The sequence below is a fragment of the Pezoporus flaviventris genome, unplaced genomic scaffold, assembly GCF_033815535.1.
Source record: "Pezoporus flaviventris isolate CSIRO_AGI_PZ_B2104156 unplaced genomic scaffold, CSIRO_AGI_Pfla_v1 ptg000129l, whole genome shotgun sequence".
Taxonomy (NCBI): domain Eukaryota; kingdom Metazoa; phylum Chordata; class Aves; order Psittaciformes; family Psittacidae; genus Pezoporus; species Pezoporus flaviventris.
In genome coordinates, this window is record NW_026892677.1 from 410875 (window position 1) to 429535 (window position 18661).

Consider the following 18661-nt stretch of genomic DNA (forward strand, 5'->3'; position numbering starts at 1 on the left):
TCCCTCCAAACTGAATGATTGTTTTATATTTCCCTGAATCTGGAAGGGAGATTCAGGTTCCCTAGTTCTCTTCCTAACAAATGACCCCATGTAATTTATCTTCATATGCTCATCTTCGGCAGCAGATAGTTAAAGCTAAGCAATAAGACACGCTGCTGTTTGGATTAAATTAGCTGCTTCAAATGTACCAACATACTAACAAGCCCTCACAGTGCTCTGCCAGCCAACCGCCACGATGTGTGGCTCACTTAAGGCAAATGAGGAGGGTAAACACAGTCCTGCAAACACAATAGTTAAAGTACAATGTGCTGAACAGCTGCTCCTTGCAAAAGCTACACTAGCACCATGGTGACCACACCAACAACCAAAGGTGACAGCAGCAAAGGGCATCGAGAGAAAACAGGACTGGGGGCCATAACTCTGTGCACAACACAAGCCAAGGGTAACCATGTGGTGTGTTCTCTGGATCTTTTCTATGGATTTAGGTCCGGCGGATTGCTTTTTGGCTGAACATACTTCTTTGGAAAATATATGTCTATGATAAACTTCAGAGTTAACGTTTCTGTACCACCAGTGTAACTCCGGACCTTTTCCAGATAAAACCAAGAAAAGCAGAGCCCTTTTCTTTCTCCTTTCCTTCAGTACCTTCCCCAGAGAGGAAATCTCCCCTTGCCCATCACAAACATCCCATAGCTGTGAACACGGGCAGAGCCTACCGCACCCTGCCAGTGGCCAGTGCCCCTCTGCGGGGTATTCAGCCTGTTGAGGGGCACTAACAGCAACCGGGTGCCACGCTGTGTTCAACACGAGCATCGTGGAGAGGCCAGCTAACAGAAACTGGTTATTCTGCAACAGCAGTGCCTCAGCGAGTGGACAGTGAGTGACGAGCTCTATTGGTTTAATAACAATAATGCTGTACTCCAATAAGTGTATGTAATACACTAATATTACAAGTGGATAAATGTAATTATGAATAATGTAGGCCTATTGGGAAGGCCCCAGTGTTGGCTTGTTTCAGCAGAACTGTCTGATGTTACTGCATGTAGCTGTGACTGAGCTGCATGTCCTTTCTGGAATGGGCTTGCCTTACAGTAAGTTACTTCTGGCTGTAATTTACAAATTCTCGTATGGGGGGGAAAAAATCATCCCCGCAAAGCTGAGCAGTGGCTGGGACAGGGCTCAGGTCCCAGCTACTGCGCTTTTCAACAGTACTTTCAGACAAGAATGCAGTGAACAGCCCAGTTAGCAGCAAAGGCCATAAGGTTTTTGCTGTACTTTCTGCTTCAGCCTGTAAACCTCACCTTACGCATTGCATACAGTAATGCTCAGGCATTGAAACTTCTTTCCATCATTGATTTTCCTCTTTTTCCATTTGCCACAATACCTTAAAATGGAACTGCTTACTTGGGTAATTCTATCTAGTTCCTCACAGATTAAAGAAACACCCTATTTTAATTTGGAAATTAATTGAGAATGATGGTGAGAGTGGTCCTAGCTTAATGTGAGAACACCTGTAGTATGGGGAATAAGCAAGAGGAATTAGAGATGTGTACATGGCTCCAGGGATACAGCATTGCTGGAATCACAGAAACATGGTGGGATGGCTCCTAAGACTGGAGTGTTGGAATGGAAGGTTATGGGCTCTTTGGAAAAGACAGGCCTGGCAGGCGGGGAGGGGGAGTTGCCCTTTATGTTAGGGATAGGCTGGAGAGTATGGAACTCTGTCTGGGGACAGGTGAGCAGTTAACAGAGAGTTTGTGGGTCAGGGTTAAAGGGAGAACAGCTATGGGGGACATTACTGTGGGGATCTGTTACAGACCGCCTGATCAAGGAGAACCTGCAGATGAAGCACTCTATAGACAGATAGGAAAAGCCTCATGCTCGCAGGCCCTTGCTCTCATGGGTGACTTCAACCACCCTGATATCTCAGGGGGGCCCAACACAAACAATCCAGGAGGTTCCTCGATTGTGTGGAAGACAACTTCCTTCTGCAAGTAATAGAGGAGCCAACAAGGAGAGGGGCCGTGCTTGACCTCGTGCTCACCAACAGGGAAGGGCTGGTGGGGAACATGATGTTTTAAGGCAGCCTTGGCTGCAGCAATCATGAGATGGTGGAGTCTGAGGTCCTCAGGGCAGTGAGAAGGGCACGCAGCAAGCTCACTGCCCTGCACTTCAAGAGAGCAGACTTGGGCCTCTTCAGGACCCTGCTCAGTAAGGTTCCATGGCATAAAGCCCTAGGAGGCAGGGGGCCCAAGACTGTTGAGTGATATTCAAGGATCACTTGCTTCAAGCTCAGAAGTCTTGTGTGCTGACAAGAAGGAAATGGGGCAAGAAGGCCAGGAGGCCTCCATGGATGCATAAGGAAGCGCTGAGAAAACTTAGAAGAGGAAAAGAAGCTTATACAAGGTGGGAGCAAGGACAGGCAGCCCGGGAAGGATACAGGGATGTTGTCCAGGAAGCAAGGGCTCAGGTCAGGAAGGGTAAGGGCCAGTTAGAATTGAGACTGCGCAGGGATGATAAAGGTAACAGGAAGGTTAGCCACCATGATAAAGGTAACAGGTATGTAGCCACCAAAAGAAAATCTAGGGCTGCATCAAAAGGAGCATGACCAGCAGGGCGAAGGAGGTGATCCTGCCCCTCTACTCTGCTCTCGTGAGACCCCACCTGGAGCATTGTGTGCAGTTCTGGTGTCCTAAACAGAAGAAGGACATGGAACTGTTGGAACAAGTCCAGAGGAGGCCACGAGGATGATCAGGGACTGGAGCACCTCCTGTATGAAGAAAGACTGAGAATATTGGGGCTGTTCAGCCTGGAGAAGAGAAGGCTGTGTGGAGACCTCATAGCAGCCTTCCAGTATCTGAAGGGGGGCTATAGGGATGCTGGGGAGGGACTCTTCATTAGGGACTGTAGTGACAGGACAAGGGGCAATGGGTTAAAACTTAAACAGGGGAAGTTTAGATTGGATCTAAGGAGGAAATTCTTTCCTGTGAGGGTGGTGAGGCACTGGAATGGGTTGCCCAGGGAGGTTGTGAATGCTCCATCCCTGGCAGTGTTCAAGACCAGGTTGGACAGAGCCTTTGGTGACATGGTTCAGTGTGAGGGTGGATTGGAACTTGATGATCTTAAGGTCCTTTCCAACCCAAACCATTCTATGGTTCTATGATTTCTGTTTGGTGGGAATACTTAATTGGCAGAAAAATCATGTGTTATAAAAGTAAGCGATAGAGCAAGCATAAAAGCATCTAGGGCTTTAACAATTTTTAATCTACTTGAGCGACTAACTTGACCATTTGTGGAACAACAGGACATAGGAGTGTTAATGAGGTAATGTTCCAAGAAAGAGTAAACCCATTTGCTCCAGGAGTACTGCACCAGTCCCAGCAGCAGAACTGTGTGCTCTGAAAACACGCAGTGCAGTTGGTGAGGACACTGGTAAGTAAATGCAGCCCAGTGAAATCTAAACCATCACCTTCCCATTTCATACCCAAGGGTGACAACTGGGACATGTACCATGGCCCCCACAGGGCAGGGTACAAAAATCAGAGCTACTCTTCTCCGGATGTTCTCTGCAGAAGGGAAGGAACAAGTGAGTGTGTCTGAGATGGCTTTGCCTTGTGCAGAGCAGACTGGCTCACTCTGTAAAGCGAACTGGATCAGAAAAAATATATGTATCATTGTGCCACCTACTAGGATAAAAAAAGGTCATGGGACAGAATACAAGGGTGGAGAATAAATTGATTATAGACTAAACAGGATCCTGGTAGAATAAGGGACCACAGCCAGAGAGAATTCCAAAGGAAAAACACTGTTCCAAGAGTAAATGAGATTCAACCTGTCTCCTGGTGAGAGGTGTCAAAGGCAAGATACTGCCAATGCAGAGGGCCTGCTTGAGAAAAGTATCATACGGAGAATATCTAGGACACAAACATATGTCCAACCAGTAAATTACATGACAGCCTAATGCAACAACAAACAAGAATAGGTCACTTTAAGAGAATGATTAATACATGAGATTACTGTGCATGCAGACTTATCTGAAAGCAAACCTTGTAGGTGGGTGTGAACTCCTGCTAAAGTCAGCTCCTATCTTTGCTGTGCAACAGCTACAAGAATAATTATAATAATTAATGGAGAGCAGTGATAAAGGCAACAATCGCCCACCTGTATACTGACTGACCACAATGTCCTTACTTCTTTTTTCACACCTACTGCCTTTTGCTGTGATTGCTGACTTACTGCAAGCTCTTTTCCAGTCTCACACTGGGCTTGCTATTTGCTCACTCCAGGCTGTCCAGCCTGTGAATGACAGAGCTTACAGAGTTTAACATTCTGAATTGTATTTGGTCTCCAATGACTAAGGTTGCCATGGGTTACATTAGATTACAAAGGGTAATGAGATGAAAACATGAATATTCACTATATAAAGTAAAAGGCCTCAAAATATTGGAGTATAGGAATGGGTGAATAATGTCTGAAAAACACTCTGTGAGAAGGGGTCTTTATATTCTGTGTGAAGACAGCAGACTTGTAATGCAGCCTGTGATTTCTTACCAAGCTGTGATCCCTCTTCCAGCCTGCCCCTGCTTTTGGCACACTTCAGGAGGATCGAGGAAGGACTGGCTGTTGTGAAAGGCAGTGTGGTTTGGTACTTCTCCTCTTCTCAGCCTCACGGATGACAGAAAGGGAAAGGGTGGGCTTTGCAGAGGCCAACCTCTTGACTGGGAACAACGGATGCTGGCTGCTTCTACCGCTCTCCCTTGGCAGATTTCTGGTGATCTCAAATGCAAAGTGCAAGAATGTGCCAGGGGCAGAACGGTTCCAGAACTTACAGTTTGAGAGGTAGCAGGCTGAGAGGTTTTTCCTTGGAAGTTCATGCATCACTAGCAAGCCTCTTTAGGATGCACGGGTGACACAGTATGGTACGCCAATACAACTTAAGCATATAAAGAACTAAAAAGGAACTCAGAAGTGAAGAGGAATTTAGAAAAATGCCTAGATATCAAGTGCCCTGCTGAACAGACAGGACATAAGAGACAGCCCTCCTAATAAGACTGTCAGCACTATGCGCCATGAAGGCTTCGTTCTGAGCATTTCTGAGGGGTGACAGCCTGACCACCGCTTCCTCCGTGCCACAGCAGGATGGTCACACAGGACAGGATAAAGAACTCACGTAAGATCAAGCAGACATATGGTTTTAACCTAAATTACAGTTTTGCACTGGAGAAGAACAATAGTTTTGCTTTGTCTGGTTTTGAATTCCATAAGCAAGCCTGCACAAATGCTATTTCTAGATGGGGCTGGTAGAAGAGTTCAGAAGTGGCTTTGGAATCCTTCCCACATACAGAGTTGAGTGGGAAGAGCCCTGAAGCTAACCTTGACTAACATGGAGTCCATTAAGACCCTGCAGAAACCCACTTGCATATACATTAACATGAATTCACTGGGTTGCCTTAACACCATTCCATTCATAGCTACAAATTCAATTTATAACTATAAATACACTGTAACTATGAATTCTCATTGAGCTATTATAATACATACATAATTCTGATCTAAATCTACCAAAATTAATGTATGATTTGAAATATTTATGTATTTGGGTATAATCCAACAAATGCCATTTGTACATTGCTTAATAATTTGAAAACTTAAAAGTGAACTGCTGTTTCAAAAGGGCAGAAGAAAAGTCAAATTGTGGATTAATGGCTAGATAAAACCAAAGAGCTTCAATTAAACTTAGACCCAGCTAAGGCCAAAATGGCAATTCTAAAAATCTTCATTCACCTGCCATGTTACCAACCATACTGAGCCTCTGGTCTCCACTCTTACAACTGCTTTTTGTATGCTACCCAGTGATTGTTTCCTGTGCAATGCAGAAGTGGCCCCGGGAGCAGAACTGATTTCTGCTGCTCCACCCACAGGTGGGTAGCGGGCCATGGGGTGGCAGCATCTTCTTCCTTCATACTTTGTGGTTTTGAACTTGTGCTTGCTGTATTCAAAATGAATGCCTCCAAGCAGATATGCTATTTGGGTAAGAAAATACTCATGCAACAGCCTGACAGGGTGCTTTTCGTCTGAAATTTTGCTGTGAACCAAAGGGAATAAGCATTTTACTTCCTGTTTTGAAACCTCTCATGTCACGTTTCAACCTGCAATAAATTTTAATGGTCATTATAAACTTATGAAGCCCTGAAAAATAACTTATCTAAATACAGAATTGGCTGTTCTGGCTTTTAGTGATTTAAGCCGGGATGAGAAGGCTATATTCATTTAGCTACACTGTGTTTTTATGCAGCTTTTCGCAATGGATAGCCAACACACCTTCCCACAGAGGCTTTAAACAAAGGTGGGAGCTCACTCAAAAAGATCAAAAAGTGTGACATTTGCATTAACTTGTTATGGAGGGCATCAGTTTAGTCTCAGTTCTCTTTTAAACACCAAACATTGAAAAGACAGTGGTATGTTCCTGTTTTCTCCATGGCAGTCTAGACCTGGCAAATAGAGCGATGTTGGGACGGAGGCCCCTGTATTTCAATTTCGCTGCAGGATTATCTGAACTATTGCTTAGGGACAAGCAAGAAGTCAGTAGTTTAAAAGAAATAATTTTAAAGTATTTTTGACTAAGCACAGGGCCTCCACTCCCTACACGATCAAAAAGTGACTTTTTATTTGATACTACAGCAACCAAAATTTACTTGTAGGAACTATTAGAAAGAAAATAAAAAAACTTAACATAAAGTTCACTTTCTAAAAGCTGGTATTAAAAAGCATGATACAGTAGTTGGAAATATATGATATAATCTTTTGCCAAGACCTGTGAATAATGATTCCTTAGTTTTCTCTAAGTGGTGATAAGAGTGCTCTCCCTGCTTACTATTGTAGTTTACAATCAACTGAAAAGAAAGGCAACAAACTATAGAAAAAGCAAACTGTGCATGAACTAGGAGGAGCATAATGAAATCACAGCTGTGAATACAGTGCAGAAGAACAAAACACCAGAGAAATATGGCAACATTTCATTATGGCATTTTGTAGTTAGAAAATTACTCAAGAAGTCAACACTTTTATTATTACTTCTATTGAAATGCTATCTCAGTGTAATGAAAAACTGGAAAGAAGGTCTTACAACTTCAGAACTTTACATCCCTAAATAAAAAGAAGAATCTCAGGGTGTTTTTTGGTAACACAATTTGCATGTTCTTGTACTTTAAAGGCTGTATTTTACCACTTTACAAGAAAGCACATTAAAAACACCATTTGTTTTGATTTTCTTACTTACTAATCATAGAATCACAGAATGGTTTGGATTGGAAGGGACCTTAAACATCATCTGGTTTCAACCCAACGGGATGTTATGCAGAACTTATGGTGCTTCATGGGAAGGTATTTTCACTTTTAAAAAGGAGTGTAAGAATTTTGGGCAAGGAGTCGCTTATAAGGAAGGTTCATCCAAAGAGTGAAGTGTAGTGATTTCCTTTAAAAAAATTCTTACCAGTATGAAAATAAATTCCTACCTGTCATGGCTTCATTTGAAATTAAGGAGAAGGGACAGAGAAGTTCATTGTAAAAGATGCAAATATATTAATATAAAACAATTAAACACAGCAATGTACATAAATGCCCTCTCCATTCAGGTTTGGGTTTTTTTTTTTCATAATTTTAAGTGAAAACTGAGAAGATGCAAGAACCAGATTTGATTATTTCTTCAGTCTGGACTCTGAACCACATGAGCACTTTGAGGGTACCAAAACTTCCACATACCTTCTAAACCAGCAAGGTGTTTACCCTCATTTTTTGTAAACACAGTCTCAGATTTAAAAATAAATCCTGAAACACTTGCACAGTCACAGCTGAGAAAACACTGTAAGAGAAAAAGAATTCTGGTCACCCTCCATATATGGACAAGTTCTCAGTCTTGAAGAAAAGATCTGTACCGTGCACAAACGTGTGATGGTGCTGATGAAATAAGCAGGACTGAGGACTAAGGTGTGAGAAATGAGGACTGGCCTCACTGTCCATAGTTCTTGATGACCACTTTGACCAGAGCTAGCTCAGCTCCAGGGTTTCCTCTCGAAGGAAGGCTTTGTCTCTCATGCATTCACTGTAACGCCTGGTGCGATGAGAACAGACTGGTTTCTTACTTCTTATTTTAACTGGGACTTTGCTCATGTTTATGCTACAAAACCAGTGGTTTTCCTTTGAACCAAGGGCCTCTTACGAAGAACTGGAGTTGGTTGTCCAAGAGTGAACAAGTTGGGTCCTTAGCCAGCACTGGCGGATCCCATGCTGCATATGGCATCACACAGGGAAGCAAGCTAAGCCATGGGCTAGTAACAGGGCAGTGTGTTTCTATCAATGCATATTCATACCTGAGGTGTCTGGATAATGGTGCAACACTGCCTTAGGAGTGGCATGGAAACAAACCAAAACTGCTCAGGGTCTAATTCTGGCCCCACTAAAGTTAACCACAAAAGCACCACTGACTCAAAGGAATGAAGCTTTCAACGCCAGGACAGCTATGGCAGTGTGTTGGTACAATCTTGTGATAAAGTCCAGAGAATAAACAATTTATGCTGATAAAAAATGAACTTACAAGAAACTCAGTCTGCTGCAACTTAAAGGACTGTGACCTTTTCTATTTATCTCAAGAGCACACTGAATATCAAGCATGCTTTCAGAGGAAAAAAATTACAATTAAGACAGGAATGCAAGCATGCTATTGATGTGTAGAGCTCTGTGTGCAAAACAGGCAATTCACTGTATGCACAAATGATGAAGTAAATGAAAGAAAGAGAAAATGGTCCTAACTGCTCATTCATTTTTGAGAGATGTGAAATGTAGTACTAGATGTATTCAGTACCATTTTAGCCGAGATACTCTGTCTTCCACTGTTGGCCAGCATCCCATGGTGTGAGACCATAACATCATGGATTAAGAACAGAAGTAGAGAGCAATTCACAGACTGAATCCGTGGACCATAATTAAAATATCATGTATAAAACAAATTCTGAAAAGCTACTTCAAGGCTACCATTACAATTGCTTACAACTGCCCTCAAAATGCTCACTAATTAAGCCCATAAGCCTGACACAAAAAGCACTGGAGCTTTCTCGGCCTCTCCCTCCCCTGTGAAAAAGGCTTTGTTTGCTGCATGTGCAGAACAAACGGATGCACCATGTGCTTTTCAGCTAAGAATACCAAGAAGCTTAAACAAGTAGTTTCTAAATATGCAGGACTGATCATAGCCTCCTCTGGTTAAAAATACACAATCTGGTGTGATTAGGTACACGACTAATATATATCATGCTCGTACTCACAAACAGTACATAAAGGCAACTAAGACATGGTAAGACATAGATTTTTTTCTTTTTTCCCGAACGGCCATAAAAATGAGGGGTAAATGGGCAAAAACTATTAGGAAGTGAAACAAAGACATTTAAGTTGTACATTTAATTCCTTTCTTGCATGAGTGAACAGGTTCTAAGTTAAAAGGAAAATGTCCTACATTAAAACCAGTCTTTTGCCCATTCAAAATACCTGGTTTTGCAGTTAATAGCACATTGTGGTCATGACTGTAATACAGAAAAATCCCCATGTTGTATCTTCCAGTGAAATCAATGTACTCAGCTTTGTGAACAAAACCAGGACACTGACCTGCCGTAACTATAACCACCATGAGCCCAGGCCTGCAGCACTTTGCTTAGGCAAGACTCTTACTGAGCCTGGTGCCTGTGCAAGGACAAGGGAACAGACAGCAGGGTTCCTGTGCCAAATGGTCCCAAACATGAGGATGGATGGGTGAAAAAAAGCACCCTGATGTACAGCCAGTTTGCTCTTTGTATGTGCACGAATTTAGCTCATTGGTTTTACATCTTGTATTTGTAGCAATAGTCTCCCATTTTATCTACATTCTCTGGTTCAGTTCAAAGGAAGTCTGTGTTGCATAAACTCAACGTTAGCATCCCCCCCATGCCACGAAGGAGGTGTCAGGTTTTGGTATATAAAAAAATCACTACCATTTCTTCTTATTACTATTACTTAATTGTAAGAAGGGGTTTGGAACTGGATGAGCATTATGATTCCTTCCAACACAAACCACTCTGTGATTCCATGATTCTATTTAGACAGGAACCCTGCTCAAGAGTGTCTGCTTCTACCTCAGCAGTACAGATCTTTTCCCGCAAGCATCTGAGCAAGCTCAGGAGTTGTGGTCTGCAGACAACTGCTGAGTTCAGCATCCCTCAGTGCTGCAGAGCAGCAGCAACCAGCATGGCACCAGCATGCTGTGCAGCGGTTTGGGGCAGGAAGTGAAGAATACCACCAAAATCAGCTAAAGTATCAGTGCATTTGGAGAGGTGGAATCCAATTACTAGGACTTTGGCCAGAACATCTGTCTTGACTTTTATGTCCTTGCAAAAAAGTTATGGGATCTTTGATGGCAAGAAGTGGTCAGCATCTTGGGTTTTCATCTTATTTGGAAGACAACAGCAGCAAGAGTAATGTGACTGCTGGCTGCTTCCCTGGGCAGGATTATCAGCGGCTATCTCAGCTGCTCTGAGGTAGGGATATCTCAGGTCTGGAGACAGGGTGCTGCTCCTGCAGAGCAATCCGCACATGGCCACAGCAGGCATCACGCTGAGAGTGGGTGTGTGATGGCCCCTGGCTTTGGGGGAGTGAGGAGACTGAATGCAGGACCTGAGTCCATCGCATCCTGTAATGCTGGTCAATGACAGCTAGGGCTCAGTTGCCTTGACTTTAACTCTGCAAGCCAAAGCTGTACTTAATGTAATATTTAATCTCTAATATTGGAGGTGTGTACAAGACAAAACAAGGATATAAGCTAGATTTGGCTTCAGCTTTGCAAGCAAACAAAAACAAGTAATAAAATTGAGACAGAAGGGGATAAGTTGCCACCAGAAGTTGGTGACTGCCCTCTTTGATGACAGCACTATGGCCTCAGAAAGCTGCTCCTGTGGTTTCCTAGCCAAGTCTGCAGGCATGTAGGCAGGGGAGGGGAGATGATACCTAGCTCTTATTATAGGGTATTTCTTTAATTTCATTCATTACATCAATTAGAAAAAGTCAAAATCTGCGTTTCATCCATCAGGATTCCTGGAATGGAACATTTTCATCTGGTCTTGTGTTTTTACCAGGGGTTCATCTACTGTGCAGCACTTCATTTAATATTTGTGTTCTAGACAACAACAGACCTATATGGCATACAGTAGCTTAAATGTTAATGGTACTGAAATACATCACCTGGATGTTAATGCTCTGTGCCAAAGTATTCAGATACTGAGGCAGCAGAGTGCACCAATGCAGTTGACTAATATTTAATTTACCTCCTTTTCCTCCTGTTCATATGGTCCTCCCCATCTATCCCCCTAAAGCTCGCTGCTGGTTTTACTGCAACATCAGCAGCTACTGGGTGGCTCCTGTACAAAAGTTTCAGCTTTTGTTCCACCTCTATTTCATTTGTGGAGGTCCCTCATCGCTACTTGCTCCAACGGGATGTAAAGGAGAAGAAATCTCACTTATTATTTGCCTCCAGACTCACAGGGCACGGCTCTTGGTAGCTGTGAAGAAATCCTGGGTTGTACCCACTGTAGCTGCAATTTGCAACAAACTCAGCCACTAAAATGGTAACAGAAATCTCTACTGAGGTTTGGACGTATCAGTGAAAATCAGTTTTTCAAGCGTTTATACCTTGACCAGATGTTCACATCATTTCAGACAGATCAGAAGTAAAGGTTTGATACAAACACTACTTGCACCTGATCTTTGCCTGAGAGCCAAATGACGCCAAACTGTATTGCCAAAAATGACTGGAGCACCTGCAACCCATTCATGCAGCAACGTGGTTTTGCCTCATTCTGGCTGAAAGCACTAAAGTTGGTGAGACCAAGTAGAAGAGTATTTCTGGTAAAAACCTCATCTATTTCCCCTCACCTCCTTTTACCCTGACCAGGTACACAGCTCACAAAATACACTCAGAGCCATACAGACTGCTGGACCTCTGCTACTGAACTCAATCTATAGGAACAATTCCAAGCAGCGGTAACCTCTCCATGCATACTTCCACTGTCCCGAGGGATCAATATAATCAGTATCGCAGCTGGCTGCTGAGAAATAATGAGATTATGATAATGAAAAGGCAAGCTTCCCAAATTTTTTCTTAGTGCACGCCAAAACATCAAACATTTCTACCCATCCATAAAGAACAAAACAGCAATATTTAAGTAGAAAAGTATATAAAATGTATGGTTTTATCTATGATTTCTGCGACTTTGAACTTCTTTGCAATTGCAGTATTTCCTTCCCTTGAGAGCAAATGTGAGGTTTGACTTTTTCATTCTGGGAAAGAGGCCATACATGTTGAACACTACCAAATTTTCCATAGATTTCTTACAACCAGGACCAGCATTCGCAAAAGCCTTGGGTTTGTATGTCAGCAATGCTTATCTACTCATGCTAAAACTCATGGAAGGGATACAGCTGATTAAAATCATGCATGTGTACTAAAAGGCCAAATTAACAGTTATATACCATGCTTACTGAAACTGAAAAGCAGCATCCAAGTTCCCATCCTCTTTCCTAATACTCCTCTTGGACCATCTTGAGGAACAGCACTGGGATCTCCCCCCTCCCCGATCTTTTCCCAGAGAGCACCACTGCTGTCAGTCACTTTTCAATAACTTAAGGTTATGACTGCCTTTATGGCTGCACTAAAACGCACTAACAGGTTATCTGGGTCCAGTGCTTCAAAGCAGCTGCACATCTCTCAGCACACAATCACGTCATGCCCAATATATAAGCAGCTCTAAAGGACAGGATCACCTGAATGAGGAGCTGCAGCGCACCGTCGGCACACGACTGCACCGCGATGGGGGGGTGTGGGAAGGCCAAATGTTTATGAAAGGAATGAAGAGCACTATCATTGCTACAGTGCACATGGGAACACTCACACTTTACCTACAGCGCTAGCAACAATTGCGTTTCAGCTAGTTAAAGAAATGGATTATAAATGAATCTTACCTGGGAGGAAATGAGATGTCCAGTTCATACAATCTGTCTTTAAAGACTGACAGCTCTCTGTCAAACTCTAAAAGCTGTAAGAGATAGAAATAAATGTATTCATTCCTTAACGCTGAACTGAAGCAGTCTAAAAATACTACATTATATAAAAGCAAACAAACAGAGACTTTGGTTTCACAGCTTGAGGTGTATCCCTCATATAACAGTTCCAAAACCATAGTGCAAAACAGTGGTATTTTGATACTTAAACAGTTTGTTGAGAAAAGTGACCAGAACGTTCCTTTCCTCCCCAGTGAAACACGGAACACCGGTTCTCCACAGCAGTGACCTATATGTGCACTTACTATTTCAAGAGGGGTGAACTTTTGAATTTTATTAGCAATCTTTTCAAAGATAAAGCAGAGCAGCATTACAGAAGCACAGCAAACTGATATGCTAATCAGCCCCCAGAAATGCCAGCACAAAGTATCATATTACTTCATATTATCTTTGGCTCAGATAAGAAGGTACAATAAACACAGGGATGTGCATATCACTCTTGCTAAGCAAAGACAAGCAGTGGTTCTGCACACCTATTTTGGGCGGTGCATGTCAGATAGCAGAAAGAGTGGTACATGACAGTGGGCAAAACGTGTTCCCAGGCAGCAGTCAAGACAGAGGACTAGAGGCAGGTATTTAACAGAGATATTCGTAAGTCTAGATTTAATGTCCTGTATAAACAACAGTCACTGCCTAATTTGTTTTCCCCTGGCCCTTTACAGAGAAAATAAATACCTGCAATTGTTTGTGCATAAACACAAACCTGGTCATAACAAGTCAATGATAATCGTTCGCATTACACCAGTAATTGTTCTGATGGACATAAACGACCTTACTTCAGAGGCACGCTGGTGTTAGGTCTGACATCCGAGTGAATTAGTGAGATACAAGACACAAAGCTCACGCTCTGCACTGTTTGCTGCTGGTCGCTGCTCTCAGTGACACTTTCCATTTTGACAGGCATCATGCAAGCAGCATCCCGCAGGACGGCGGTGTGTTTGCCCACTGTTCATTAATCATGTCCCATCTCACAGCTGTGCTGATACCATTGTATGAATGGCAGAGGTTCCCAAAGAAATTGGATCGTGTCCCTCTTTCCCCTCTGCTGCCTCATAAATCATTCCTGAAATGTGCAATTAGCAGCTACTTGTACCCATTAATTATCTGTGTGAAAAGCAGCTACCTGAGCACCTGCACTGCCCAGGAGCTCCTCTCCCAGGCCTCCAGTTTCTAGCTGCTGTGTTGCTACATGCATGCACTTTTACACCAGGATGCCAAGTAATGGGCAGCCTTTCCTGTTCTAGTGCATCTCACACCACATGCGGTGACGATGCACAGGGAGAGATTCAAAAATACAAATAACTGCAGCCAATTTGTGCATGTTTTGACAGCTGATCAAAAGCCCCAGTATTCCAGATTTTTGGATAATCATTTATAAACATCTGTGTGGAAACTTATGGTACGTATCTAATAATACGCCCAATCCTAAAACTGTTGGGGTAGAACAGACACTATCCTTATGTAGCAATCTCAACATACTTCAGGAAAAAATGCTTTACCTTGAGTGCTTCTAAGCTGTGATCCTATATTTAAGCATGTGGAGTAGATGTGTAGCCACAATGCATACTTACAAAGTGGCTAAGAAAACAAACCTTACCATCTCCTTCCTGCTCCACCTTAAAGTCTGTCCAGCATAAGTCTAGCACAGGAAAAGATCTGCCCTCCCCATTAAAACTTTTCTTTGAAGTGTTTGTCTCTTACTACAGTGCAAATACATTTTTCATGCTGTTGCCAAGTAAACAGATCAGAGCAGGAGAGCAGGAGCATCAGGAGAAAGAAGGCTATTGCTGGAGTGTGAAAACCAGAAGGACTGAATAACAGAACAATGCTCCACAGAACACAATGGTATAAATTACTCATGGGCATTCCAAGGGCTGGCAGTGGTAAATAGACACATTGTCCTCTCACACCAATTCACACTTTTAACATTTTATGTGTTCAAATTGCTCTTGCTCTAATGACACTTGCAAACTAAATGAAGGCCGGGGGCTAGGGCACAAAGCCTTCAGATGTGTGTTATTATCCAGAGAAGTTTCGGATGTGTTTATGAGCTGCAGTTGTGCCTGTGCCGTGCAGATGAGCTGCTGACACTGCGGCAGAGAGGACAGATAACAGGAACAAGGCTGTATTGTGTGCCCTGCTCTCTATCAGTTCCCTGAGTTCCCCCAGGTGTAGGGACATCTTTTCCCTGAAATGAAAAAGCCAAAACCTCAGGATGACCCGGCTGGACATCAAAGCCCAACTAGGTGTCCAAAAGAAGTATTTAGGGAATGCCTGTTGAAGACAATTCACCTCACGTGTAAAACAAATATTTTCACTGGATTACTTTCCCAGACTTATTTCATGCTCTATTTTAAATAGTCAGTTTTAACAAATGATTTGTTTTTCCTAGCTATTAAGTGACTACGTCACAGTACCTGTAACCCCCTGTTCAAACATGCCCAAACAGTTATAAATATCACAAACAGTTATAAATATCACTTTCCCTCAGTAAGAGAAGGAACAAGACCTGACATCGTATGACTGTACTTGTTTTATGACAAGCACATGGGTGTCTGGAGCTCCTTGGCACTGCAGAAAATGCAAGAAAATGATTATAGGACAGATGATACTGAGGAGCAGTCAGAATCTTACTTTTAAAGCATATAATATTTTATTTAAACACCATCCCCCCCCCCCCCCCCCAATCCTCTAACCATGGCCATTTTCAGCACAAACTGCTCACTTATTTCCATAGTGTACACTAAACAGCATTGTGAACAATGTCAGTGCTGTAACAGCAAACATCAGTGTGTCTGTCACTCTAAATGCCTTAAAAATGACAAAGAAATTAAGTTCAGAGCCTAAAAATCAATATATTGTTCTATTTAATTCACTCATTATAAGATCATCCTTAAGAACCCAATCTTTAAGGCGTTACATGACGTGCTGGGGTAATTTGAGCAATTACACAGATTTGAAAATGCTGTGGCTGGAAGTTCATTCCAGAACTGTATGTCACAGGCAGTTCAGAAGACTGTTCTTTCCCCTCAACTTAATTGCACCAATGTATTTATACCCAAGCGATAGCAAGAATGATGCAGGACCAATGTTTTATCTGCTGTAAGCACTGAGCTGCTGCTGTTATGTCAAGATACGTGCTCTAAAATGCTCAGTGACCAGCCCAACATGAACGTTTGATTAATATCTTCCACATGAAAATACCACTCATATGTATGAGTAGTACATCTATAGCTGGCTGATACCCATGAGATGCAAGGGGATGCACCTTGGGAAATGCAGCCATGCAGGATGGACAAGCAGCATCCCCTGGCCTGTGGCTGAGAGAAAAAACTGAGGGGGCAGAACATGAATTGTAAAACCAGGCTCAATCTACTGATAGGATTTTGCAGTCTGAAGTTCTGTATTTCCATTCAGCAAACTTCATGAGCCAAATGCATCAGTCAGTTTGTGTACTCAAGCTCCTACTTGACCTGCAGGGGAACTGGCTTGGTATCAACGAAGTTCTCTGCAGAGAATTAAAGAATGACTGCATCTGCAGTAAGGGATATTCCCTACTTAATTTGAGTAGAATTGAAAGCATTTAGGGCTGTTGCCTGCATCAGGTGCAGTGCCCATCACCTCCTAAGAGAATTGCCAAACTGCTGCTTTTCCAGGCAACTGTGCTGTCAAAGCTGCTGAAGAGTTTCAACTTGCCTCCCTTTTTCTTGCCAGGGCTATGATGTACAAGTGCATTCCTGTGCCAGGGTGAAGAAGGGGGCAATGCATGAGACCAGGGCATGTAGCCCTGCACAGGCACTGCCTGCAGAACCTAGACCCTGCTCTGTAAGATAAGGCTGAGCAGGGCTGGATGGGTGGGCATCAGGTCACTGTCCCTATAGCTCATGGGGCTCTATGTGGTGAACCAGTAGGCACTTTGGGCAAAGATGATGGTTATCTGGAATACTAAATTTCAGAATTATGTAGCTTGATGCTAAGCAACATAATCAAATGTAGCTTAAAATTTAAAATCAAAGGATTATAACAGAGCTTAGCCAGCTGGAGCAATCAAGGGAATTTTGCTCACTTCATTTTCAGTAATGAGGCACTTTTGAAAGGTCAGTGTCCACTGGTGTGCTGCAACAGGCCACCTTGGCTAAAATCACACATGTATGAACCCTTTTAAACAGGGCAACTTAATTCAGTCATTGGAGTAGAACAACAGCAATTACTCATCAAGACCTACACACCAAAGTCAGAGCATTGGTAGATCAGAAGGTGATATTAGCAGCATTTATCAAATCCATCTCCAGGGCCCACCAGAGAATTCACAGCTGTGAAAGGGAAATGAAGTTTCAGACCAAAAAGAGGAAATAAGCACAAAGGAATGACCTTAGTGAATTAAAGTATGTGGGCATTGGTCACTTCAACCTCCTCTGCCAGGCTGGGGTAGCACACGATTATTTTTTCCAAGAGACTTTGGACATAGAGTGATTTCATCCAGCTCTCCAGTTAAAGAAAAATATCTAGAAACTGATTCAGCAGTTTTCTGACTTCAAATGCAGGTCTGGGGAAACACAGATCCCTCCACTTACCCATGAGGATGTCACACACAGCTCTGCCCCAGCCTTATTTGAAAGCTACTGTTTTCTCCAGCTAAGACTTTGTAATATGATCCAGTACTGTGTATTTTGAATCTTAATAAAGCCATTCTTTAAAATCATGTTTCACAGAAAAAAGACAAAATTACTGACTATAAATTGCTACTTACACTGCTCTTGTATATTATTGTATTTCTGAGGATTTTTCTATACATCCTGAATGGCAGTGTTGTCAAATTGTGAATTCCTCCGTAAATGTGGATATGTGGCACACAGAGAAACTATACCAACTACACTTTTCTTAACATCAGAATAGGCATGGGCAGTATAAGACTGTCAGCACAAAGACTCCTCGTGCCTGTATTAGTTTAGAAAATCTTTGATTTCGGTGGAAGCTTCCCCAAGAAAACTCTGTTTTGTCCTTGTTTTGACAATACACCTCTCTCTCTCTCAAGAGACATTCTCAAGGTTTAGAGGACTGTCGTGGTTTAAACCCAGTCAGGTAACTTGTTCACTCACTCCCAGTGAGTGGTGCCAAGCTGACAACAATCAAGGTCCGTGTTCGTCTCCCCCCCCCTCCCTGCACCGGGGCTCTCCCCTTCCCCGCTCCCGGAGGAACGGGGAGGAGGATCGAGAGAGTGCAACTCCTACGGGTTGAGACAAGAACAGTCCAGCAACAAATCACCACCGCTACTATCAGCTAAAACAATGATAAGGGAAAATAACAAGGGAAGAGAATACGATACCACCGGCCAAGAAAACGAGTTCCACCCGGAAGCTCCTGTCCTTCCGGGTAACTCCCAGTTACCCCCCACCCCGGGCATGACGTGCTGTGGTATGGAATACCTCCCCGGCTAGCCCGGGTCAGGCGCCCCGTCTCTGCTTCCTCACAGCTTCCCCTCCTCCCTGGCAGAGCATGAGCCTCACAGAGTCCTTGGTCAGGGTAA

At 43.1% G+C, this 18661-nt stretch overlaps 1 protein-coding gene across 2 annotated transcripts in view; it reads right to left on the reverse strand.

Moving 5' to 3' along the window:
* INPP5A (inositol polyphosphate-5-phosphatase A) overlaps positions 1-18661 on the reverse strand; it is a 213101-nt gene that overhangs the window by 11877 nt on the left and 182563 nt on the right. For both annotated transcript variants that reach the window (XM_061478615.1, XM_061478613.1), the window contains exon 12: positions 13036-13109. In XM_061478615.1, coding sequence (XP_061334599.1) covers positions 13036-13109 — 74 coding nt within the window. The remainder of the gene's footprint in view (positions 1-13035; positions 13110-18661) is intronic.